This window comes from Delphinus delphis, chromosome 9, assembly GCF_949987515.2.
Source record: "Delphinus delphis chromosome 9, mDelDel1.2, whole genome shotgun sequence".
Taxonomy (NCBI): Eukaryota; Metazoa; Chordata; class Mammalia; order Artiodactyla; family Delphinidae; genus Delphinus; species Delphinus delphis.
This window is the reverse complement of record NC_082691.1, coordinates 62,129,763-62,155,003: the sequence shown is the minus strand read 5'-3', so window position 1 is coordinate 62,155,003 and position 25,241 is coordinate 62,129,763. Positions and strand designations below refer to the sequence as shown.

General features: G+C 54.1%; 1 protein-coding gene across 4 annotated transcripts in view; it reads right to left on the bottom strand.

Moving 5' to 3' along the window:
- ADCYAP1R1 (ADCYAP receptor type I) overlaps positions 1-25,241 on the bottom strand; it is a 55,446-nt gene that overhangs the window by 18,819 nt on the left and 11,386 nt on the right. For 2 of the 4 annotated variants that reach the window (XM_060020685.1, XM_060020687.1), the window contains exons 2-13: positions 25,029-25,167; positions 23,414-23,519; positions 12,774-12,881; positions 12,282-12,326; positions 10,726-10,746; positions 9,447-9,488; positions 6,805-6,914; positions 6,172-6,269; positions 5,560-5,692; positions 4,559-4,712; positions 4,066-4,126; positions 3,315-3,384 (exon numbers count right to left, since the gene is read on the bottom strand). In XM_060020685.1, coding sequence (XP_059876668.1) covers positions 3,315-3,384; positions 4,066-4,126; positions 4,559-4,712; positions 5,560-5,692; positions 6,172-6,269; positions 6,805-6,914; positions 9,447-9,488; positions 10,726-10,746; positions 12,282-12,326; positions 12,774-12,881; positions 23,414-23,519; positions 25,029-25,079 — 999 coding nt within the window. In that variant the 5' untranslated portion in view covers positions 25,080-25,167. The remainder of the gene's footprint in view (positions 1-3,314; positions 3,385-4,065; positions 4,127-4,558; positions 4,713-5,559; positions 5,693-6,171; positions 6,270-6,804; positions 6,915-9,446; positions 9,489-10,725; positions 10,747-12,281; positions 12,327-12,773; positions 12,882-23,413; positions 23,520-25,028; positions 25,168-25,241) is intronic. The other 2 variants (XM_060020686.1, XM_060020688.1) reach the window with 1 other exon arrangement.

Genomic DNA, 25,241 nt, shown 5'->3' with positions numbered 1-25,241 from the left:
AAAAAAAAAAAAAAAAAAAAATTCATTAAAGAAATACAAAAAAAAAAAGTAGACTTGATCGATAAAAATAGAATTTTTTGGTTTTGCTCTGCTCGTTTTCACAGATCAAGTAGAATGGTAAAGCCTCCTCCAGAGGGCAGGGTTCTGTCAGTCCTGCTTTCTACTGCAAGCTCAGTGTCTAATCAGTACCCGGGATTTAGCACAGTAAATACTGTTAACTGCACATGTTAGTCCAAAAGGAGAAAATGCAATCAAGCACATTTAGGGATGAGAAAGAGGACAACAGATGTACAGAATATTTTAAATCATCACAAGGAAAAAAAAATCAAACAAAATGGGAAAATATAAATTAATCAAATCAAATCAACATGTAGAAAATGAGAATAGAGCAATGACCTCAGGAGAAATTTAAAAAGTACTCAAAGACGTATGCATGAAAAGGCACCAGCCCAGATAATTTTACTGGCCAGTTTCAAAATACCTTTAGGGAAGATGTAATTTACATACTACTTCATTATTTAAAAGCAAATAAAAAGAAAACCTCCCAAATTACCTATGAGGCTAACAAAACCCTAGTACAAAACCTAGACAAGGACAGAAAGTGTGTGCGCCCACACACACCCACGCACACGCCTAAAACCGGAGAACTTACAAAGAACAAATGTAAAAACTATAAACAAAATATTAACAGATAGAATTTAGCAGTGCATTAAAAGAACAAACAGATCACGGCCATAAAGGTTTTATGTCAGGAATGCAAAAAAAATCTACTAATATTTGTTACATTAACAGATTAAAACAACGAACTACCTTTATCCCACATAAGATTGGTGAATAGTTCAATAATGGAAACATCAACAAAAACATAAGAAATGAGCACTTTCGTACTCTGCCTGTGGAGGGCAATTTGATATCCATGAAAATGTTAAATGTATACATCCTTTGTCCCAGAAATTCCACTCCTGGGATTTACTCTAAAGCATATTCACACATAACTCAAGAGTATGCACAAATATATCCACCACAACATTGTTCATCATGAAGATAAACTCAATATTATAAATGTCCATCACTAAGGGAATGATCAACTAATGTCTCCAAAACACATTTGATAAAATTCAACACCTATTCCTGACTTCTAAAAAATAAACACTAAAACAAGAAAAGAATAGAAACTTTCCTAATTCAGTGAAGGTAACTCCCCAAAACTATAGCAAACACCATCCTCAAAGAAACCAAAGAATAAACAGTATAAATATTGGAAATGAAAACTAAAATGTATTTCCATTTATAGATCATGTAATTTTCCATGAGAACCAACTGAAAATGGATAAGAACCAATAAAAGAGCTTCAAAAGGTAACCAAGGAAAGAAAAAAATACACAAAAACTAATAGCTTCCCTAAGTCCCAGCACAAATACACCCACTAGAAAATATAACGAAAGAATGATTCCTAGACACAGGACGAGCACAAACGGAAAGACACCATAAAGGGAAACCTAACAAGACAACTAAAAAAAACTGTCAAAAATGACTCTATGAGAAAGACTGAATAAATGGAGAATCATGCCATATTCTTGGAAAGGAAGACTCAATATTTTAAGAAAACCACTTCTCCAAATTTGTTTATAAATTCAATGGAGTTCCTATAAAAATCTCAACCAGCCTTTTTTTTGCAACTTGACAAATTTGCAACTTGACAAATTTGAAAGTCCATCTGAAAAAGTGAATGTGCGAGAAAATTTGGAAGGGGAAAAAAATAAGAAAGGGGATATGAGCACACCCGATATCAAAACATGCTGCCAGTTTACAGTAACCTGCCACAGGAAAAGCCAGATAGATTAGTTACATGGAGTAGGAAGTCTGGAACTAAATACAAGTAGAGTACATTGAATGTTTACGATAAAGCGGCATTTGTACGTAATGGAGAAAGAAGGACCTATTCAATAAAAAGAACTGAGAGGGTGGATGTGCGGCGAGCCGTTTCTGACCGGCAGAATAACGAGCCGCCACACGCAAGATTCTTCTCGTATCACACTTTATTGGAGCACAGCTTGGTTGAAGAAAGATGGAAGGAAGACCCCGCAATCCTATAGCAGTCTGCTTATATAGGGATTAAGAACATGTGTCGCTCTGTGATTGGCTTTCGCCGATGGTGCGATTTGTGAGCCAGCATCGGATAGGTCGCTGCTTTAAAACCTCATTAGTATACTTAGCGCAAGCGCAGTGGCCACAGGAAGGATGACTCAGCTTATTTCAGCTTCCTGCCGCGTAGCAGTTAGCTGACCGCGCCCTACATGGATGTCCACCCATTGGAAAAAAAATAAGGTTAGCTATCATTTCAGATCAGACAGAGAAATAAAATTTCAGATAGATTAAAGGCATATGTGTAATAATGCAATCTATAAAATTGTTATAAAACGATTAAGAATACTTTTATATCTTAAGGTTGGGAAAGACTTCCATAAACAAGAAATAAGACTCAGTGCTTCCCTGGTGGCGCAGTGGTTGGGAGTCCGCCTGCCGATGCAGGGGACACGGGTTAGTGCCCTGGTCCGGGAAGATCCCACACGCCGCGGAGCGGCTGGGCCCGTGAGCCATGCGTGTCTGGAGCCTGTGCTCCGCAATGGGAGAGGCCACAACAGTGAGAGGTCCGCGTACCACAAAAAAAAAAAAAAGAAAGAAAGAAATAAGGCTCAGAATTCATGATGAGAAAGCCTGACGGTCTGACTATATAAAATTATGCAATCTTGGATGTATACTTACAACATGTATAACAGATGAAGCATTACTATCTATCGAACAGTAAGAAAGATAACAACTGGACTAGAAAAATGAGCAAAGAATAGATAATAACCAGAATAAAAACAAATTGTCAATAAATATTTGAAAAAAATGCTCTGTTGCACCAGCAATATGGAGAAATGCACATTAAAACAATCAGCTACCATTATCTCCCACAAGGCTGTGCAAAAATTTAAATGATTGAAATTACAAGTGCAGGCAATGATATGGGAATACCCTTTGTGACCCAGCAATTCTACTCTAGGGATTAATTCTAAAGAAATATTCACACGTTTTCAAAACTATGCACAGAACTGTTCCTAGTAGCATCTTCCATAATGAGGGAAAACGGGATAAAGATAAATGTCCAACACTCGCGGAAGAGCTAAATAACTTGTGCGTCCTTTTTGCAGAATATAACACAGCCACGGGAGGTTGGTTTGTGTGGTGACCTCTTTATTTCTCCTCCTCCCTTGCCTTTCAGCCCAGGCCTCTGTTTCTTCCCTGCTTCTTGTCCCAAGGACACTCACCATTATGGAGCCAACCACAGGGGCTTTGATCACCCACCACAGAGCCGTGTTGTCATTCATATCCCAGCAGCTGCAAGACAGACAGAAGGAAGAGAGATGATGCTTGCGGGCATCATCTCTCCTGGCTGGCTGGAAGGGATGCAAGGGCATCACCATCTCCTTCCAGCCAGCCCCTCCTGCAGCTCTGAGGAGGGGCTGGCTGGAAGGGATGCAAGGGCATCACCATCTCCTTCCAGCCAGCCCCTCCTGCAGCTCTGAGGAGGGGCTGGCTGGAAGGAGAGCTCTCAGGCGGGCTGCACACCCAAGCCCAGCCCTGGTTCAAGTGCCTTGGTCCTTCCCTCTGCTCCCCTGTCAAGGCAGGGACTGGAGTCCAGGAGTGAGGGCACCAGTGGGCTCCTGGGCGAGGGCCACGTTCCCCCTTCAGACCTAGGGCTCTGGGGGATGCGACCTCACCCTCGATATTCCTCCTCCCCTCCCTAAAAGGAGAACAGCCACTCAGAGTTGGGCCCAGAAGCAGAGCAGGACTCTGAAACCTTGCACATTCCCTCACTGAGTCCCGGCTGAGATGTGGCTGGGTGGGTCCACCCGCAGTGGGGTCAGAGCACAGTCACTGCCCAGGGCTGGGGGTGCAGCCATGCCCGGCATTGGATGGTTTGCCTGAGACAGTTCATGGGACATCAGGACAGCCGCTGACAACCATCTGTAAGAGCCTCCCTGGGGCTCCGGCCCTGGCTCTCGGGCAGGTACTCACCCTGTGTCATCGAAGTAGAGCCTCAGCACAGCCCACACGGACACACACACAGTTGGGGTCCCTGGAGAGCAAGAAAAGGAGCCCCGTGATAACTGGAAAACCAATAGGCCCAGTGTCCCCCTCAGACTTGGGGCTTCTGGGGGCCAATGAACCCCTCAGAGGTGGGGTCCCGACCCATGGGGCATGTCTCCCTCTCAGACCTGGAGTCCTGGGGATCCTAACTGTCCCTCACACCCAGGTCTCCTGGGGGTCCATGTCACTCCCAAACCCTGGGCTACCTCGCCTCTCAGGAGGACTCTTGAGCATATCCCCTCCATCAGACAGTGGGCTTCCTACGAGAAGAGCAAGAAAGCGTCCAAGAACCGGGAGTGTGCCGTCAGCTGCGAGGCAGGTCAGTGCCTCCCTCCTCTGACCTGACGCTCCCGGACGGCAGGACCAAGGACATCCCCGGCCATGAGGCCTGAACCTGTCTGGGAGACAGCCAGGGACCTACCCCAGCCAATGAGGATGTACCAGTAGAAGTATCTCCTCTCGGGGAAGAAGGTCTCCACCAGCAGCGTGAAGAGGTACAGGCCCTCAATGAACAGCCAGAAGTAGTTGGATACGACACAGTAGTGGAAGAAAACCATCACAGCCTTGCATTCCACCTGCAAGGAGAGCGAGGAGGGGGAGGGTGGCACGAGACCCCACCGAACCCTGAAAATCCAGCCCAGCAGGACCAGAGAGGATCCTGAGGGCCCTTCAGCTGAAGCATGCTTGGGTTTAGACACCCCGTGGGTCTGAAAGACTCAACATTCCTGGATTCAGAGTTTACAACTGCAGCATCCTGTGAGTCTGAGTCGAAGCTGCCATGGAGGCAGCTCTGCACAGGTCAGAAAACATGGAACCCCCTTTTCTCCCCAGGCTCATTCTCCCCGACCTTCCCGTCCCGTCCCCAGTGTCCACAGGAGAGGCGAATAAGGAGGACCCTGCAGGAGCCTCCTTGGTAAAATAAAGGTTTCAGGCATCACGTAGGTTAGGGGAACACCCCTGGCCCCCCGGAAATCTCACAGATCCCCCTCCAAGTGAGCCCTTTCAGGTCAAGGTCTTGTGCTCTGGGCTGTTCTTTCCATCCTGCCCCAACGAAGCCTATCTTTTCTGCTCATCTCCAAATGTATCAGAACTGAGGAGGTGGTCTGGAGGGAACCCCAGCCAATCAGCCCCTTGGCTCCATCTTGGGTTAAACGACCCGTGGTCAAGCCAGCCCTCTTTCTGAGCCTAGTCAAGCGGGACTTGACATTTCCACCCGACCCTCCTCCACTGCCCTGCCAAGGACACACAGAGGCCAAGGGACAGGAAGTGAAGTCCCGCTGGGGTCTCACTGGCTGCTAGTAACTGCAGGGTCATTCCTGGGTTTCCGTGTTCACTGGGGTCGATACCTTAACCTGCAGGAAAACACCTGGACGGCAGGGCGTCGCAGGGAGGGCCAGTCCTGGCAGGGCTCCGCGCACTCACAGTGGAGACGAAGCAGTGGTTGCCGTCCTGCTCAGCGTAGAGGATCCAGTCTTTGATGAAGACGGAGATGGCCCTCAGCATGAACGACGCAAAGAGGTTCATGTGGATGAAGTTTCGGGTGCAGTGCAGCTTCCTACACCAGCGGCCAGGGAAGCAAAAGGCTTTGAAGTAAGGAACTCCACAGCCTTCCACCCTCCACCTCGGGGTCTGCTTTGGGCCAACTCCACGGCTTTGTCTCAAGGGGGTCCTCCACCTAGACCATCCCCTTCTTCCCACCTAGACTCTAAACCCTCGCTCACTCCCAGGCCCCTGCCACCTGGCCCCACTACCCTGTGACCTACTCCCTCCTGTGACCTCTCTTTATCTAGACCAGGAAGATAAAGTGAGGAACGTAGGTCTCCTGCCCAGGGTCTTCCTTGCTGTGTGGCCCTGGATAAGTCCGTTGCCCTCTCCGGGATCAAGTTTCCCATCTCTTATCCTAGGGGTGGGGGAAATGCCTTCCAAGGGACTTCCAGAGCTGACATCCAGGGAAGCAGCGGGAGGTGGGAGGGATGGAGCAAGGGCTCTGAGCTGGGGTGGGCTGCGCTCAGTCGAATGCTGCCAGGGTCTCACCGGAAACGACACAGGATGACCATGGCAGTGGTGAGGGTGACGAGGGACGTGCTGTAGCCAACTGTGTACAGGGCCTTCACCGACAGGTAGTAATAATCCTGGAGCAGAGCACAGGACACGCAGGGCTCCACGTGGGGCCTGCCCCCGGCCCCCGGCCCCCACGGAACTGCATCTGATCTCCCAGGCGCCCCCCAGCCACCTCCTCCCTCTGCAGGGTCCGCACTGTGCAAAAGCTGAGGGCTGGCAGAGTGCAGGAGCACTGACCAGCCAGAAGGGGGCGCAGCCTCATCCTGGGGGAGGAGCCGGGAGGCCCCCTGCTGGGCCCCACATTAACCCTTCAATGGCTGGGCCACAGAAAGTCTGTGTCTCCTGAAAGAGTAGCTAGGGAGGTGGAGGACGCGGGCTGGGGGCCGGAGGAGCTCAAGCAGCAAACCAGTTGTTTCTCAGCCCAGAATGAGCGAATGAAAGTCCCGCCCTCTCATGCAGCAGGCTACGCAGCAGGTGCTCATGAACGCTGCCTGGGGACCGGAGCTTCTGCACGTCCATCAGAAGTGCAGGCCTCTGGTAGACACACCCCTCCACCCACCTCCTCAGCCTCATCCCTCCACCTCCAGGTGAGAAGCAGACACTCACCTGGTCCCCGGTCTCAGACTCGTACTCATCAAACCCACAAGCGTCGAAATAATGAGGGAACGGCTCCGACCATCCATCCTCTGTGCAGTTCCGGCTCACCACCCTCATGCCTGCAGCAGAACAAAAACTCAGCAAGCCACAGAAATGATTTAAAAGGGCTCCGAGATTCTTAATCGAAAATTACTTCTTAAGCGGGAATTCCTGGAAATCCACATGCCCGTCTGAGAAGCATGGCAGCTGAAGGTTCATGAGATCCTCCACTGTCCAAGGGAAAGTAGTCATTGCTTTTACCCTTATACAAAGGACGAGGAGGGTAGGAGGACAAGGTGCAAGCTGACCTCTAAACAAGGGGTGAGGGGACTGAGCCAGAACGAATCCAGCCTCCTTCCGCCTAGGGAAAGGCCTGAGCCCCTGCCCTAGGCCCTGGGTCGGCACTTGCCAAACTTCGGCGAGCAGAAGAATGACCTGGGATCACAAATGCAGATTCCAGGCCCGAAGATTCTGGCCCAGGAGTCACCTCAGGTGGTGGTGCAGCAGGAGTTCTTGTCAAACCTGGAGCTCTAGGTGATGCCTTTACCGGGAGCTCTGGGCCTTCCAGCAGCTGCAATATCCCGTGTCGAAGGGACGCGTGGCCTGCTTAATTAACAAGGACCAGACCTCCACTGACCTAGCGTCGGATCTTATTAAGATACATATTTAGGTTTAGAAAAAAAGAGACTTTGCCTTTTCAGGTTTAGAGGTCTGTTTCCTGTCACTAATACACTTTAGTTTTCTTTTGCTCGAGTTTAAAGGCCATTTTGCAGGACACCAGAGTGGGCAGGAGTCATTGGCTGGCTGCAGAGTGGAGTCCAGTCCGGTTTTCACCCCGCCTGGGTGCCTTTTGGCCTTTAATGATTGCTCATTTCACCTTCCCCGCTCCTGATTGTCTAAAGGTGAACCATGGATGTCTGGGGGAGGGGAGAAGGCAGCAGCCACCCCCTGCCTCCAGCCCAGTCCCGGAGTGTGGCCCCAGGCTGACCCCCCTTCCCAGACTGGCTTCCTGGGAGTTTACCTGGTATGTTAGGACACCTGGGGTTGGCTCTTCCTTTCAGGATTCAGGGGCCAGAAAGTCGTATACAAGAGACATCTGCATAAAAGAGGCTCCAACACCCATGTTGTTGGAAGAATCCCCCCCCCCGTGGCCAAGGCCACCTCTGGGGCACTCAGGAAGGGGGGCAAGGGCAGAGGCCAAGAAAGGGGACCCCTACACTTTTCCAACCTCGTGTCCTGCTGGTTGAGTTGGAAGATCTAAGGCCAGTTCTTTTTTTTTGCGGTACGCAGGCCTCTCACTGCTGTGGCCTCTCCCACTGCGGAGCACAGGCTCCGGACGCGCAGGCCCAGTGGCCATGGCTCACGGGCCCAGCCGCTCCACGGCACATGGGATCCTCCCAGACCGGGGCACGAACCCGTGTCCCCTGCATCGGCAGGCGGACCCCCAACCACTGTGCCACCAGGGAAGCCCAAGGCCAGTTCTTTTTAGCCAGGAGTCAGAAACGCACTTCCTGGGACTCTGGGAAGCAGCGGAGGGTGGGCTCTCCTGCCATAAAGAGAACTCTGCCCATAGCGGGAGGACTGGTCTCCATCGCTGCTCAGATTCTGAGTCTTATGACCCAGGACAAAAAGGACATCTGGCAGGCCCAGGGAGAGAAGGGCTCACTTCTGTCCCACAGTTTGATGCCAAATGGTTCCTTCTTCCAGCAAATCTGTTTCAGGCTGCTACTGGCAACCTCTTTCCAAGTCCCTCTGAACGTTTCTTTCAGAAAGTCTGCACGTCCTAGGGGACCACGGCCTTGGCCAAGCCCTTCCCTCCCCTGGGTCTCCTCTCTGCTTTGCCCACATCGGGGTGGTGGGAAGAGGAAAGGGAAGTCGCTTTGAAAAACATTTTTGTAAAAAATATCCTGGAGATACAAGCCATTTCCTTTCTTTTATTTTCCTTCTTTCTCTTTTTATAATACAGCGTGGGCTCAGAAAAGTATAAACCTTTTTGTTCAGAACTCTTCCATGAATCTGCCACTCTACTGCTCTGATAGAAATCTCCGGAAGATGAAGTCCTCTCCGGATTGTCACCACCCTGCAGTGGCTGCACCTACTTCACTAGGCTGTTTTGCCCCAGCACCTCTGTAGGAGCACAGAATCTTAGGGCACGGGTTCTCAAAGTGGGTGCCCCCCCAGACCAGCCCATCAGCATCCCCTGGGAGACTGGCTAGAAATGCACATTCCCAGGCCCCGCCCAGGCCTGCTAAACCAGACTCTGGGAGTGAGGTCCAGGAATCTGCTTTAACAAGCCCATTAGGTGATTTTTAAAGTATGAGAACCACTGTTCTACATATGGGAGTTCAACGCTATTGGAGACCACTTAAGGAGCTCTTTACTGAGATCTGTGCTTCCCTGAAATTGTATGCACAGTGTTCTGTCTGAGCACTTGCGTGCAAATTTCCATGGAGAAAATCCACGGCTTTATCAGAGAAGGAAAGCGAGCTGCCAAAGATCACACAGCCAGAGAGAGGTATAGACCGGCCTGGAAGGAGGGGTTCCCCAAGTTCACAGGTTAGCAGATGCCCTCCCTCCAGCCAGCCCATGGTGAACCCCAGCTCATCCCTTACCTGAGGGATCCAAGGAGTTACTGTCAGCAAATCCGAACTCTCCTGCAAAACAGGCGTGAGCATGAGTCGGGACACCCGGCCATCAGCTTGCCTGGGCTATCCACTGCTTACTCTGCGCCGTGGAAGGCCAAGGCTGCCCCTGGCCTGAAGGATCAGGGCTGGGGGAAGGTGGGATCTTGGCCAAGAGGCGGCATCACACAGAGTAGCCACACACACCTGTCTGACTCACTGCACCTTCCAATGCCATCTCATTTGCTTTGTATTTCTATGATGCTAATGGTGGCCCATGACTCAGTTCTGCGCACTGGACCACAGGGAGTGGAAATGGGACATTGTCGGGAGGATGGGAGGGCCTCTGGAGTGGGAGAGGACTGGAAGAGGGTAATTGGGCCTTTCCTCTTTTTTTGTAGGTGCTTGTTGTTTATCTATTTTATATAAAGTAGTGTGTATATGTTAATGCCAAACTCCTAATTTATCTCCGCCCCCGCCTCTGCTATCCCCTTTGGTAACCATGTTTGTTTTCTATGTCTGTGAGTCTATTTCTGTTTTGTAAGTAAGTTAATTAACTGGGTCTTTTCGAGAAAAGGGCAAAGAATAGCAATATGGGTCCTGGGCTTGCATTTTTTCTTTGGTGCTCAACCCTCAATCTCAGCCCACAAACCACTCCCATCAAAGGGAACCCAGAACTCCAAAGACTTCCTCCTCAGACATTTTTTCTCTTTCTCTCCTGACTCTTTATTCCCTCCTCCACCCGTTCTTTAGGCTGAATCTCCTGTTAGCAGTGAACCCCAATTTCCCCTCTACTTCTCAAAATTCTGTTTTCAAGGTGCAGCTGACATGCCACCTCCTCCAGGAAGCCTCCCCTGACATCATCGTTATTCTGCCCGAATGCCACCTGGTTGGGTCTCCTCTACTCTGGAGCTTGCCATACATTCCAACTCCACATGTTGGCTCACTCACACAATCAGGCCTGTACGTGTACATATGCACGTGCCTATGCACACGGGTGGCCTTGTTTGCTAACCCCTCCAACGGGGAGTGGGTGTCAACTTCCCAAACAAGCTCATGAGCACCCTGAGACCAGGAGCTCCATCTTCCATCTTCCTGTGTCTCCCCCACCTCCAGATGGCCAAGGAGGGAGGGGGTGGGGGGGAGGTGGGATGAACCCAGCCCCTGATGAGCCTCTCATTCCACCCCCACCCACTCCCAGCAGTCAGAGCCAGGCTCCTGCCGGATGGACAGATGATCGGCAGTCTGTCCTCTCCAAGGTTCCTCTTACCGATGGTTTCCGTCTCCCAGACTGAAACAGAGAGAGACAGACGGACAGACAGAAAGACAGAGAGAGAGAACACAGAGGTGAGCAAGGGGTCTAAAGTTAGGTCTGCTCTCTCTGGGCCCTGCTGACGATTTCCTCCTCTTTCCCACTCCCAGACTCTGGAGAGAGGCTCTGCTGGGGGCGCCAGAGGCATGAGAACTACAAGCTGGGGCTGGACCAGACACTGGAGACTTCTACGACTCCCTCGAGAACAGGACACAGTTAAAGAGAAATATCAGAGGCATGTGTAAGGAGGAGAGCGATCAACGTTCCCGTCTCTCCAATAGCCCGCAGAGCAACAATTATTACAATGAGATTCAGCCCTGAGAACCAGGAAATAAAATGAAAAAACGCCACCTTCAGCTTTCTAAGTATTTAAGGCAAGTCTCACTAATCCAGCTCTGTGAATGGAGATGCTAAAAAGGCCTGCCTTAATGAACCATTAAGAAGCAGGGGTAAATAACACATTCATTGTGCAATTGCCAGAGGGAGGCACAGAGTCTGAAGGAAAGTTTATCTTAAGAAAATGTTATTTTACTGCTGATTCATTTTACTTTTTTTGTGGTTGGAAAGAAGTAATCCTGCCATGGTACCTGACCCAGAGTAGCTGTTCCGTCAACTTTAAATAAACGACTGAACGAAAGGAGTACGTGAGCGGAGGAAGTGATTAAGTTGGTTTCTATAGGAATGAATTCGAAACTGGGCTGAATCAGCAGGCGGCCACCTCGCCTGACGTCCCACCATTCATACTGTGCCTCTTGCTTCAGAACTTCCCATCCTGCCCTGGGTCACACCCAGTCCCCGCGCTGTCAGGATGGAAGAGTTCAACTGCCACTCTCCTGCTGGGCTGGCTGGAGATTCTGGAGGTGGGAGGTGTGGCTAACAGGCCCTGCTCCGGAGCGGAAGTTGGGGGGAGGCGAGGCAGGGGTGCGATGCAGCTAGACCCTGCCTCCTCTGGGCCTGGGCAGGGAGGCAGAGATGGGGCCCTGGCACCCCGATACAATGCCACTACCTCCCTCCGCCGCCTCTTGCAAAAAGAGAAGTCCAGGCACAGTCTAGGTTGCTGGACTTCCAGGTGTGAAGGACTTTGCCGCTGCCTCTCACACACACGTTAGGGACAGCGGCAGGCAGGATTCTGTAGTGAGGTGGAGCTTGGAGACTCTCCACTTCTGGAAGGACACTGGCTGAAGCCTTAGGCAGGTGAAGGACGAAGCTGAGACCCAGGTCTCAAGGGGCCAGAGCCTGGTCGCCCACACGTGTCTCAGACTCTCTAATCTCCTCAGGAGCCCCACCCTCCGTCCTCCTCAAACCAAGGCCCCAGCCCAGGGCTCAGCGGTCCACGGGTGGTTCTCAGTACATCGCCGGCCTGGAGTCCGGCCCCGCCACCTCTCCCCGCCCAGCCCAACTCAGCACCCCTCAGCTTGCCACCCTGCTTCCCGTGACACCTCCAGGGTTGGGGTAGAGGGCCAGTCTGGCTCCAGGCCTTTCCCAGTGTCAGTGTGGACTCATCAGCCACCAACCTTCTTTAGGAGTCCACGAAGCCTCCACCAAAGACAGGAGCAGGCCTGGAGAGACCACCAGACTCACATTCAAAGGAGAGACTCCCCAGAACCCCTTCCCCTCAGACCCCTCCCCATGGAGAGGCGGTCACCCAGGCCTCTCTGTGCGAGTGATAACGGTGATAACATCAGCTGACACCACTGACCATTAAGACATGTCCAGTCTCACTAAGGGACTTCTCGCTAAGGAACTTGGAGTCCAAGCTCGAGAGCCCAGCCACGATGATGCACCTCCACGTGGACTTGCCACGTCTGAGGGGTGCTTCTGTGTCCCTGTGTGCACGAGGGTCCGTGATTTCATCTCCCCACCAGCACATGAGCTCTGGAATGGGAAGTATCTGCCTGCAGGGCGCCCTATGTCCCTGGTGCTGGTCTCTCAGAAAAGCCTGAGGTCCGAACAGGGGAGCAGGCTGGACCCAGAGTGGCCTGAAGAGGCCCCCGGGGGGGACCCACCTTGGTCTGGGTTGAAGATTCGGAAGAGCTCGGGGCAACTGACGAGGACCATCTCACCCACGTGGGCAGGCTTCCAACATGTGATGTTGTCCCACATCCCAGGGCAGCCTGTGAGGAAGGGAACCATGGTGAGAGGGCAGCCAGACGCCCACATACACACACACACATCACACGCACACATCACCCTGCATGAGCTCTTCCACGTCCCCAGGCTCCACGTCGCGGTGGGGTCCCACTTCAGATCGACCTCCTCGGTGGGCCCTCCCTACGCCTCGGGGGAGGGGCAGGAACCGTCTGGCCCAAGGATGGTGCTCTATGCCCTCTCCCCCCAGTCGCCCAGCGCCTTTCGGGGCAGACCTGCAGCAGGAAGACGACACGGAGCTGGGACCTGAAGAGGACCACAGATTGGCCAGATGGGGGTGGGGGGAGGAGGGGAGAGGCCTGCAAAGCCGAGGCCCCGAACTATGAAAGGGCTCGGAGCACAAGGAGCCAGGAAGCAGGGAGCACCTGAGGGGCCACTGCTGGCGAGGCACCCCCGCACCAGGTGAGCACCGAGGGCTGGAGGAGAGCGAGGACAAACCGAGAGCTATTTAGGAATCGCCAAGGCGCGCGACTCGCTGGACGTGAGCTTGTGGGAAAGGAGGAAGAGGTTGGGCTTGATGACCAGGTTTTCAGATCTGGGGGGCTCCGTGGACGCTCCGACCCCCGTGCCTGCTCTCCTTCCAGCCCTTGCCAGCCTCTCTGTGGAGTCCTCTGTACTCCCATCACCACCACCTCCCCTCCCCTTCATGCTTCACCCCTCGTCTGACTCCACCCCTCCTCTCCACGGAGAGGCCTCTTGCCCTTACAGACCTCTCCGCCCTTATGGAGTCGGCTCCACCCTGCCCACCCCGACTGCATGCGGGGGCTCGTGTCTGCCCTGCCCTCGGCCCCTTGCCCCACTGCCCTTAAACGAGACCACCAGGCCCAAGGACTTCAGGATAGAATTACACAGACAACTGCCAACCCTGACTCCTGCACAACACGGGGGCTACCTTCCATGGCCAGGGGCCTGCTGGATATCCCCACCTTGAAAGGCCTAATCCACACACAGCATGTCCAAGACTCAACTCAGCAGCTCCTACAAACTCTGATTCCCTGTCTCAGCCCCAGCTAGAGCCCTGGAGTCACTCTTGCTTCGTCTCCTCCTCCTTCGTGCTCCACAGCCGACCGGTCGCCAAGTCCTGCCGGTGTGACGTCTGGATATTTGTGGAATCCATGCCCTACCCTCCATCCTTGCACTCCCACCTAGCTAAGGGCTGACCACCTGTCACTGGGACCATGGCTACAGCCTCCCCAGTGGTCTCCTCACTCAACCGCACAGAGCTGTGACCGTGAGCTCTTCCAAAGGAAGATCGGGCTGGGTCACACAGCCGCCACCCCCAGTGAGCACCTTCCAGCGATCCTGTCACCTCAGCTGTAACGTGGTTCCTAAGGCCTGGCCCTTGCTTCTCACTCTGGCACATGGGGCACGGGTGAGGCCCTGGGATGAGAGCTCACCCAGGGAAAGGACGTGATGTGAGAGGAGCCTGGAACCCCCCGTTTTCCAGGTGGGCAGAGATGTAATCATGACGGGGGGGGCAAAGGCAGAGAAGGGAGGCAGCAGTGTGGCGTGTCTGACGGCAGAGTACAGACTTTCAGAAAAGGGACCACATCCTGCTGAGCGGTCTATAGTAAGGGCTTTGGAGGGCTTCCCTGCCATGTAAGGGACAGCCAGCGCTTGTCCCAGCCCACAGGACTGCTAGGAGGACTAACGAGTTCATACATGTAAAGCTCGCAGAAGAACGGCGGGCTCGCTCAACGCATGCTCGCCATTGTTATTACCATTGATTTCATTATTTCAATTAGGGGTCCCTGGGGATCATTCCCCTAAGAGAGATGAAACACAGCCCTAGCAGGTGAGAAGAAAGGCCAGTGGAGGGCCTTCAGAGGAAGCCCGGGCAGGTGCTGGACAGGGATGGGGGCCCGGGGCGGGCCTCATGAGCTCACAGCCTCTCTGTTGGGGTCCATGACTGACTTTCAGGTCCTGTTTGGACCAGAAGGCACCCAAAGCTTCCAGGTGCAGAAAACCCTATCTCTCAGAACTCAGACCTGGCTACTTTAGAATTCACACCCAATCACATTAGCCTCTAGCATCCTGCTCCCAGAATGACTGAGTCTGGGAGACAGAAGCATCATAGAAAGCTCTGAGGACAACAAACCAAGATGACGAGGATGCTGGGGCCACATGAAGGGAGATGGTCCCAGGTCTGTTACTGACGATTCCTATCCGCCCACCACAGCAGGGCCCCAACCTGCACGTGGCTGGTTATGACAACATATCCTTGAGAGAGACCTAACAGTCCATCTTTGGCCGCCATGGCCCATGTTGACCGTGGAATGGCCATGGAGCGTGGCCGTGTCTGGCCCATGCCCTGGGAACCCCAGTCAACAGATGTTCCCTAGATGTGGAACGTTAGGCCCTGGCACGGCCTAATGTGTTCCCCTGAGTTCTGTGAGCCGTTATAGCAAATGATGGAGCCTGAAGAGGAGGCTATGGGAACTCCTTTTTTTTTTTTTTTTTTTTTTTTTGCGGTACACGGGCCTCTCACTGTTGTGGCCTCTCCCGTTGAGGAGCACAGGCTCCGGGTGCGCAGGCTCAGTGGCCACGGCTTACAGGCCCAGCCGCTCCGCGGCACGTGGGATCTTCCCGGACCAGGGCACGAACCCGTCTCCCCTGCGTTGGCAGGCGGGCTCTCAACCACTGCGCCACCAGGGAAGCCCAAGGGAACTCCTGATTTGTAGCCAAGACAGACTGAAGTGTGGGTAACCTGGGGCCCCACGACTTGCAACTGGCATCTGAAATGGGGGAGCAGTCTCCTGAAGCTGACCCTTAACCTGCTGGGTCTGTGCTAACTCCAGGTCGTTAGTGTCAGATTTGAATTAAATTGTAGGGACATCCAGTGGGTATCCGTAGAAAACCGGAGAACTGCTTGGTATGGAAAACCCACACATTTGGTGTCAGAAATGCTCTGAAACGGTTTTGCTTTATGGGACAATGTCCCCGACCCCAACGGGAGCTTTCAGCCATCCACACACCTCTCTGGCCTGCATCACTGGGGTCATAGGAGACGCAGGTCACCATCTCGGGGCTTTCCAGGATGCCCTGTGCACATTTCTCCCGTAGGTATCAACTCCTGGCCTGACCCACAGAGGAAGAGAGGTGGGGTCTGTCTCCTCTCCTGTTCTGGATGGGGTCTGCTCTGGCCTCAGGAGCCTTGGAGCTGAATCCTCCCAGGAACGTCTTCCAGGGAGATGAGGATGGGATTTGGGCTCCTGAGAGTGCCTTGGGTTTTTCTAACTAAGGACAGAAACTCATTTTCCTTCCACGCCCACAACACACATCCAGTTTCTCTTTCCCCATCTGTTCCAGACTCCAGTCCCAACAAAGCTTAGTTCTGTTGAGGCTAGAAGATTTCAAGATGCCATTTCTCCCCCACTCCCCCTTCTCCTTTTACCTTTTCTGTGTCTTCTCTTTTCCCTTCCCTTCCCTCTTTTTCACTCATTTATTCAAGAAATATTAAGTGCCTATTACAAGTCAGACACCGGAGAGCAAAAGTGGGGTGAATAAACCCCCCTGGTCTGTGCCCGCACGGGGCTTATAGCCTGTGATCCTGGGAATGAGTTTGGATTTAATACCAAATGCTGAGAAGACCTTGGATGGTATATTACTTTCCTGTTGCTGCTATAACAAAGCAAACTTGGTGGCTTAAAATGACAATTTCTTATCTTACAGTTCTGGAGGTCAGAAGTCTCACTGGGCCAAAGTCAAGTTGTCAGCATTCCTTCTGGAGGCTCTAGGGGAGAATCTGTTTCCTTGTCTTTTCCAGATTCAGGAGGCCACCCACATCCCTTGGCCTGCGGCCACTCGCTCCATCTTCCAAGCCAGTAGCATAGCATCCTCAAAGCTCTCTCCTCTGACCCTCCTGCTGCCTCCCGTCACCTATAAGGCCGCTTGTGACTACACTGGATCCACCTGGATAATCCAGGCCACTTGCTCCATCTTAACTTAATTATACCTGCCAAGTCCCTTTTGTCATGTAAGGCAACACATTCACTGGCTTTGGGGATTCGGACGTGGGCCTTTTTTTTTTTCTTTTTTTTTTTTTTTTGCGGTACGTGGGCCTCTCACTGTTGTGGCCTCTCCCGTTGCGGAGCACAGGCTCCGGACACGCAGGTTCAGCGGCCATGGCTCACGGGCCCAGCCGCCCCGCGGCATGTGGGATCTTCCCAGACCAGGGCACGAACCCACGTCCCCTGCATCGGCAGGTGGACTCTCAACCACTGCGCCACCAGGGGAGCCCATGGACGTGGGCATCTTTGGTGGGGGCATTATTCTGCCTCCCACAGATGGGTCTGAAGACGCAGAGTCACATGATCTGATTCAGCTGTGTGGGAAGGTAATATATTTCAAGAGCAGGAAAGCAAACATGGAGACATGTCTGTCAGGACATGGCAGCAGTCCAGAGGAGGGTGGTGGGGCTCGCTTAGGAGCCATGGCAGCCAAGGTAGAAAGGAGTTCTGCGTAGGAGAGTCTGTAGGCAGGACTGACAGGACTTGGTGACACACTGGCTGGACCCAGCCGGTGAGCGTGCCAGGGAGCGTTGGTGCTCATCCGTCTCACGTGACTGAGTGCTCACCCATGGGAAGAGGGGGGAAGTGATGAACAGGTCTCAGAAACATCCCTCGCAGACTCCATACCCTTTCTCTCTCTCTCTCCCCTCTCTGCAGCATCCCTGGAGGCCGCATATCGAGGGTGGCAGTGTTGCGAGATGCAAGGAGCCTGGATCTCTGAAGGACCGGGCAGAGTCGAACTCCACCTCCCACCTCTGCTGACCACGCTGGCTGGTGACGTGTGCAAGCAGGAAATGTTATGGTGCTAAGTCTCTGAGATGTTAAGGTTCATCTGTTACCTCAGCATGGTCTAGGCTACCGTGACTGATGCACTAAACGGGAGAGAGGGGCCAAGGATGACACCTGGGTTTGAGTGTCCAGATGGCTGGCCGGCTGAGCCACTCGCCACAGTGGGGAGGGCTGGATGAGAAGCAAGTGGTGGGGGGAATCGGCAAGCTGGAACTCAAGAGTGTCATCTGGGGTATGTTTAGTTTGAGATGATGTGAAGAGCCAAGTGAAGCCAGATTTCAGATAGGCAGTTAGACAAGTTACTGGCGTTCAGCGGGGAAGTTGGAACTGGAGGAAGAGAACGGGAAGTAGGCGGCACAGGGATGCTCTGTAGGGCCGTGGACCCGGGTGACGTGTCCAGCGAGAGGGCGTAGATTTGAGAAGAAAAAAAGAGAAGAGACTAGGGCCTGGCCCCAAACGAAGAGATGCCACCACTCAGAAGAGGAGCCGGAAAAGAAGACTCAGGAGGGGTGGCCAGAAATACAAGGAAAACCAGAAGACGCTGGTGACACAGCAGCAGCAAAGCCTGCTTCAAGGAGGAGGTGGTCAAGTGCATCAGACACGGCTGCGGGGTCGAGAAAGTTCCTGTCCTCTTCTACCCTGTGCAGAGGAAATCAGAACCGGTCCTCTTCCCTGGGAGAACCCTGGGAGAACTCTCCACTCTGACACCCCAAGCCTTCCTTGGGCCGCAATTCCACACGAAGCCTGCCTGTGCCCTCCTGGCTCAGTCTGTCCCGCCGAAAGCCTCTATGGGACTTGATGGGAGGAATTCAGGCACCGGGGGATTCCCGCTCGGGGGGAGAATGCTGGGCACACTCTCCGGGGCTGCTCCCACTAAGATGCTGACACACAAAGCAGCCAAGGAGAGGCGGTGCCTTGTGACAGCAGGAGGGGAAAAGACCACTTGGGCAGGTTGAATGGAGAGAGAACGCAAGAGCCATTAGCCCCGACTGGAACAAAATAAGGAGCTAATCTCGGGTTGTCATGGTGATGATCCTGTCCAGTTCCACACAGTGTTCAAAACTCGTGAGACCAGGGGCGCCAAGGGGACTCAAACAAAGGCGCAGTCCTCTCTTTGAGAAGCTGCCTGAGGATGCCTGCGTATCGTTAGAACAAGCCCCTCATTTCGGCATGCGACTCACGGGTAAAAAATGATTCAATTTACTGAAATTTACTTTACAGCCAATGTTACTGATCCATAAAATGAAGAGCAGCTGTGAATTCCGTGCTGGGGGAGTGGAGGAAGGACTGAAGATGCAGCCCTCCCCTCTGGAAGTCAGCGGTTCTCAAAGTGCAGACCCCGGAGCGGAGCGCCACTGGGAGCGTGCCAGAGACCCAGACACTCAGGCCCCGGCAAATCCACTGAGTCAGAAACTGGGGCTGGGCCCAGTAATCTGGGTTTTCACAAGACTTCCAGGAGGTTCTGATACAGGCTTAAGTCTGAGAACTACGGACCAAAGAGAAACAGGTTTGGACAGAAACAGAACCCTTTGTCAGATCTGGGGAGCGAGTTCCACAGAGGGCGGGTCCCTACAGGCCCCGCCCCCTCCCCACGATGGGGGTCTGTGCGTTCTCGGAACAGCTGGGAGGCACAGACAAGAAGCTGGTCTTGCCCCGAGGATGGGGAGCCTGGGCCCAGCCTTGCAGTCGTTCCCCCGCCCTCCTCCAGGCCTCTCTTCCGGTGAGGGGGTGGAGCCGGGGGCTAGGGTACACACTCTGCACCCTGAACAGGCCTCAGAGGCTGGGTCAGAATAGCAATGAGCAGGCTTTCCTGTCTCTCCTCCAAGCCACTTCCCTCCTGACCCTGCCAAGGCCACGTCAGGCCTCCCTCTTCCATCTTCTCCAGAGTATGGGGTGTGGGACCCCCAAGGAGGACCACACCTGACCAGCCCACTTAGATGCAGGGAAGGCCTCCAGACTCATGCAAGCCCGCAGTCCCACAAAGAGGACGTGCTGGCAGGACTCACCCTGGACAGGCAGGTTGGCCAGGCTGAGCCGAGAGAACACAAGTGGCCAGCCCAGCAGGCAGTGCCTGTGCCCTGTGTGGGTCTGGGGACGCTCCGGAGAGGAGGCACAGGTTCCCACGCACAGGAGTCCTTTCTGCTTCTCTCTAGGCACAAGAGCACCGCAGCACAAGAGGGCCCTCCCTGGCTGGGACAGCAGACCTGGGTCCTGTCCCAGAGCTGGCTCTGGCCCTCGGTGTGACTTGGCCAGCGACGCCCAACTCTGGCCTCAGCCTCTCCGTGCGTCCCATGATACAGCCGGACTTGGTGCTGTCTCAAGGTCTGTTTAGCATTCAGGAGTTTGGAACGAGGGACAAAACCACTAAATATATCACCTCAACAACGGTCCCAATAAACATCTTTAAAACCCGCCAGGGACGCTGTGGACAAAACCACCCAGTCAGAAAGCTTGCTTTCACTCTCCGCTATCTTACCTATATTTTCTACCCCCTTCAGCTGCCTGCTGAGCGCCGGTGCCCCTCCCTAGCATATCTCTGTCCCTCGGCTTCCATTCTGAAGGCCCCTATATGCAATACGGTCCCACGTTCTCTTTGCGGTGAAGGTCCCAGGATCAGTGAGGGATATGGGTTTGAGGGGATGCAGGTGTCATCCTGGGAACCCCTCACCATCCCCCCAACCACACGTACATGCCACAGACACGCCTCCCCTCTAACAGATCAGTGTCTTCATTCCAATGCACTCACTTTATGGGATTTAAAAGATCATGGGGACACACAAGTAATATATATATATATCTACAAGCATTGCTGTGAATACACACTCACAGTCACTGGAACAAGCTGACAGATTTTCTTTTTCAAGTGTGTTTCCGGGACATCGGCTGACCCCTGGCCAGCGTTCTGTGCATGGTGTATGTGCTTGGGACAGAAGGGGCAGGGGAGGTGCAGAGAAGGGGTACAGCAGGAGGGCTGGCCTCTCTCATGTCACCCCAAGCACATACATTCACACCATAATGCTGATTCTCGCTTATAGTCAGATTGGACTCTTGGCTCCCAGCCAGGTTTGCCTGGACACTGGGGGCTGCTCTCTGGCCCAGGTTGACATAAGCACCCTGGTAGAGGCTATTCTCTGGCCAACCCAGTGGCTCTCAACCTTGGATACACTTTAGAATCGTCGGGAGGCTTTTAACACGTACTCTCAACAAGTGCCCCCGTCCGAACGCCAATCACGCTGGTGTGGGGAGGGCCTGGCCGTCAGCATCTTTCAATTCTCCCAGAAGCTCGGCAGGCCCCACCCCTGGCTTTGCCCTCACTCCGCCCGGGCCGGACACCTAAGATCCCAGCTCGTCATGTGAGTTGAATGAGTGCACGAGAGCGTGAGGGGATAAGTGAGCAAATGAATGAGCAGGTGGATGGGTCAGTGAAATTCTTCCACAGGCTTGGGGTCCTTTGACCAGGTTCAGGTTTGGGGGTGACCTGACTTACAGGGCCCCCGAGGCAGGACTACGAGAGGGAGGTCCAGGCAGGGTCCTGGGCAAAGCTGGAGGCACGGCAGCTCAGGGGATGCCACCACTGCCGTCCCCTCCGACCTCCAACTCCAGCGGCGGCAGACGTGCAACACACAGATACCTGCTCCCGGGCCCTCAGCCACACGTCCCTCTAGCCCATCCCCACCGACTCCAATTCGGGGTTCCAGACCTAGGGGGGGGCTCACTCCCTTCCCCCACCCGCCTCTTGCTGCTGTGGTTCCCGCAGCCCAGAACATCCATCCCTCAGCTCTCACCTGCCATTAAGTGCCTACTCCTCCCTAGGGCCTAACTCAGGGGTTCTTAGCTAGTTTCTCGTCAGAATCGCCTGGGGAGCCTCTAAAAATCACGGTGACTCCAGTGGAGTGAGGCTCTGGCCTAACTGGTTTGGATTGTGTCCTGGGTACATTTTCCTCAAAGCTCCCTGGTGACTCTGACGTACAGCCAGGTCTGAGGACCAAGGACCTGATGTAAAGGCCACCTTCTCCATGAATCCTTCCCCACAGAGAATTCCTTTCATCGTCCTCTCCTGAGCATGCCTGGGGGTGGGAGCCCCTCCCGGCAGCACTGGTCTGCCCCTCCTGGGCTGGCATCCATCCTTCCATCTGCCTCACTCACACTCACACCTCTGCCTGGATGCCCCTGGGGGGAAGGCGGCGGGGTTGGGGGGGGGAGGTCTTGTCCTCTCCCTGCCCGGGGCTCCACAGGTGCATTTCACCTACATGCCTGCTGGCCCAGTCCCAGCCCCACATCCCACCTCGACCCATCCCTACGGAACGCTTCCTACTACTCGATCCCAAGTATACCTGAGAGCTGCGAAGCAGGAACAATGGCCCCGGGTTGGGAGGGAGGCACCTGGGTTCCAGGCCCACCTGAGCCTGCCACTTCCCCTTCCTATGGTTCTAAAGTCACTGCCCTCCAGGCTCCACATTCCCATCCCCTAGACAAGAGGCCTGGACAGGATATTCTTTGAGTCTCCCGCAACCGTGCACCCACCTAGGCCCCCTGCCTCAGGTTCCCTGGCTGGTGAGGCCTCAGATCCACTTTTGGCCTCAGTGAGAGTTGAGCAACAGCTCACCTGGAGGGAAAGGACAGCATGGCTGGGAGTCACTTCATTACCAGTTAATGCCTGCTGAGCTGACTGGCTGGGGAGCCCAGCCCAGCGGGACGATCACATTTAACTGGGCTGCTGACTAACCCCGCATTTAAACGGATGGTGCCCAGAAGAGCTCCCTGTAAATGGGGAGGAGCGGGGGGAAAGTGGGTCCCTCCAGGGTGGGTGGAGAACCCCACCCTCCAGTGACTGGTGAGTCCTCCAGCGATGCCCCCTACCCCCAAACCCCCAACTTCCCACACAGACCCTCTCCCTGGCCCTGCTGGAGTCAGGAAGCCGAGGGTGCCCTTGCTCTACGGGCCTCAGCGTCCCATCTGCACAGCAGGGGAGTCAGGAGGAAAGGGGTTACACAGGACCACTGGTTCTCAGCCGGGGCCATGCCACTCCCTTGGGACATCTAGAAAAGTGAGGCTTTGGGGACTGTCACTGAGATCAGGGGCAGTTAGGGGTATCTAATGGGACAGCTAAGGCCACTGCATGTCCTGCGGTGCGTGGTACCATCCAGCACAAGGAAGCAGCATCCGGCCCCCCAGGCTGGTAGCAGCCCCAGGAGAACGGAAGCACCAGATACGCACAGGACTGGGGCTCCTGCTGCCTTGTTCTCTCCCTTCTGATGGAGTGAGCCGAGGAGATGGAAATGACCCCACACCTCATGCTCTGGGGAGACCAGGTGCTCTCTAGCTCGGCCACCAGCAACAGCTGTGTCCCTTCCACCACCAGGCCCAGGCAGCCTGCTAACGAGCTCTCCGACAGCTGCTGCTCAGCCCAGACACCAGCTCTATCCCAGCTCCCATGGGAGTGAAGGTGGCCACGTCCAGTCACCCGGGATAGCCCCTTCCAGAGGGAGGCATCCAGGGCAGGCCATCCCCAAGGAGGGCAACCCCAGTGTCACTGCCTAGAGCAGATCCAGGGCTCCATCACCCCAAGGGGCTTTCTGAAGGACCCAGGGACCTGTACCCTCCACTACTTTCTATAAGTTGGCCAGAGGCTGGGACATCACTTCTAAGGCTGGCCTGGATGTGCCAGGGATGGTGGCCCTCCCCGCCACCCTCCTCACCTGGGGAGGAGTCATTCAAGCCCATCAGCTCGTTGGCCCTCTGAATCTTCTCCAGGCACATGGCTTGTCCCTTCTTGAAGATGCAGTCAGAGTGCATGGCGGTAGCCTGCAGGAGGCACAGGGGATACATGGTGAGAAGGAACAGGGAGGTTCACCGACAAGCCCTGCTACCTAAGCCTCCGGGGCAGTGGGAGAAGGGGAGTGACAGAAGCAGGAAGACGACAGTGACAGAGAGGTTTCAGAGCCAGCGGGGACCCTGCCTCCACTTCGTCACAGACGCCATGAGGACTCTTCCCCTTCACCAACTCAGTGTGGGACCTGGGCAGATCCCACCCGCTTCCTGGGTCTCAGTTTCCATGTCTTATAATAACATTAGCAAGTACACACAGAGCACTGTACTAACTGAGTGCATTACTCTGTCATATGCACGCATATATATATCAAGAGTACTACAAAGCAGGCGCTATTTTTACCATTTCCCATTCCACAGATGGGAAACTTAAGCACAGAGACGTTACGAAACTTGCTCAGGGTCACACAGTGTAGTAGACTGTACAGCCAGGATTCAAACCCACGCAGTCCAGCTCCAGAGACCACGAGGCTACAAGTGCACTTTAGGGGAGCAAGCAGGAGGTGAGAAAGAGGAGGGGCTGAGAGAGCTCATCCTCTCTCTCCTCTGGGGGCCCGGGAGCTGCAGGTGAAGGACAGTGGTAGCATTCCGTGGGGCTTAGTAGCCACTCTCATCTACTCCTGCCCCATGTGACAAAGGAGGGAACCGGGGCTCAGAGAAGTTTAGAAACTCCTGCCCAAGGTCACACGGCTGGTTAGTGGCAGAGACTGGATTTAAGTGTAGGACCAAGTAACTTCAAAGCCCACGGATGCTATCACGACAGCTGCATCCTAGTGTTGTCACTTCAACTCAAAACTCCAGGGCAGGGATGGTCCCATAAGGGGATGCTGGCGAGTGTGGAGGCAGGCACAAGGCATCCCAAGCTGCCGGAGCAGTGCTCAGGGATCCAGTCTAGCTCAGACCGTTCACAGATGTGCACGGAAAGGGATGAGCTGGTCTGCGGTTCACACAGTAAGGCAGGGCAGAGGCAGGACTGGCATCCAGGGCTCTGAAGACAGCTGCATCCATGCTGGTCAGAATTCCCAGGTTGAGGGGCAGGGCCCAATGTCTGGGAACCCTGCACCCCATCTCTCTCACTCAGAGACATGAGCAGAGAGCAGCCTTCTGAGCCCTAACCTGCCAGAGACTAGTGAGCTGGGGACCAGGATCACAAGTGCCTTCTGCAGCCTTGACGAGGGCCCCTGCATACGGTTGAGCAGGCTGTGTACTGTACAACTCTAAAGGCTGCCGCATATGTTACTATCATAACAGATTTGTAAATTATGTAACAATTTCTGGTCAAATCGGTACAGGGTCTTGAGGAAGGGGCACCCTTTTTAGTTCACCCAGAAGTGCCAGATGGTCCAGGGGGGTCCTGGCAGAGATACCAGCCATGTGAATTGAGCTCGGCTGATAGCACACAAAAGACACGGGTTATCTGGGGTGGGAGCTCAGGTGAGCCTGGGGTTCTAGCTGGTCATGGAGGGGAGGGTCCTGGGCCCTTACCATAGGCAGCAGAAGGAGGGCAGCCAGGGAGGCCTGTATGACACTGGCCATGATGCTTCTCAGTCCAGAAGGAGGCTCAGGCCAGTGCTGCCCGCCTCTCACTCACAGCAGTTGCTGTTCAGCCCCAGGTATCTACAGGCTAGAAAGAAAGGAAAGGTATGAATCCTGCGGGTCCGGCGGCATAAGAGGGGCGGCGACAGCCCCCCACCCCTA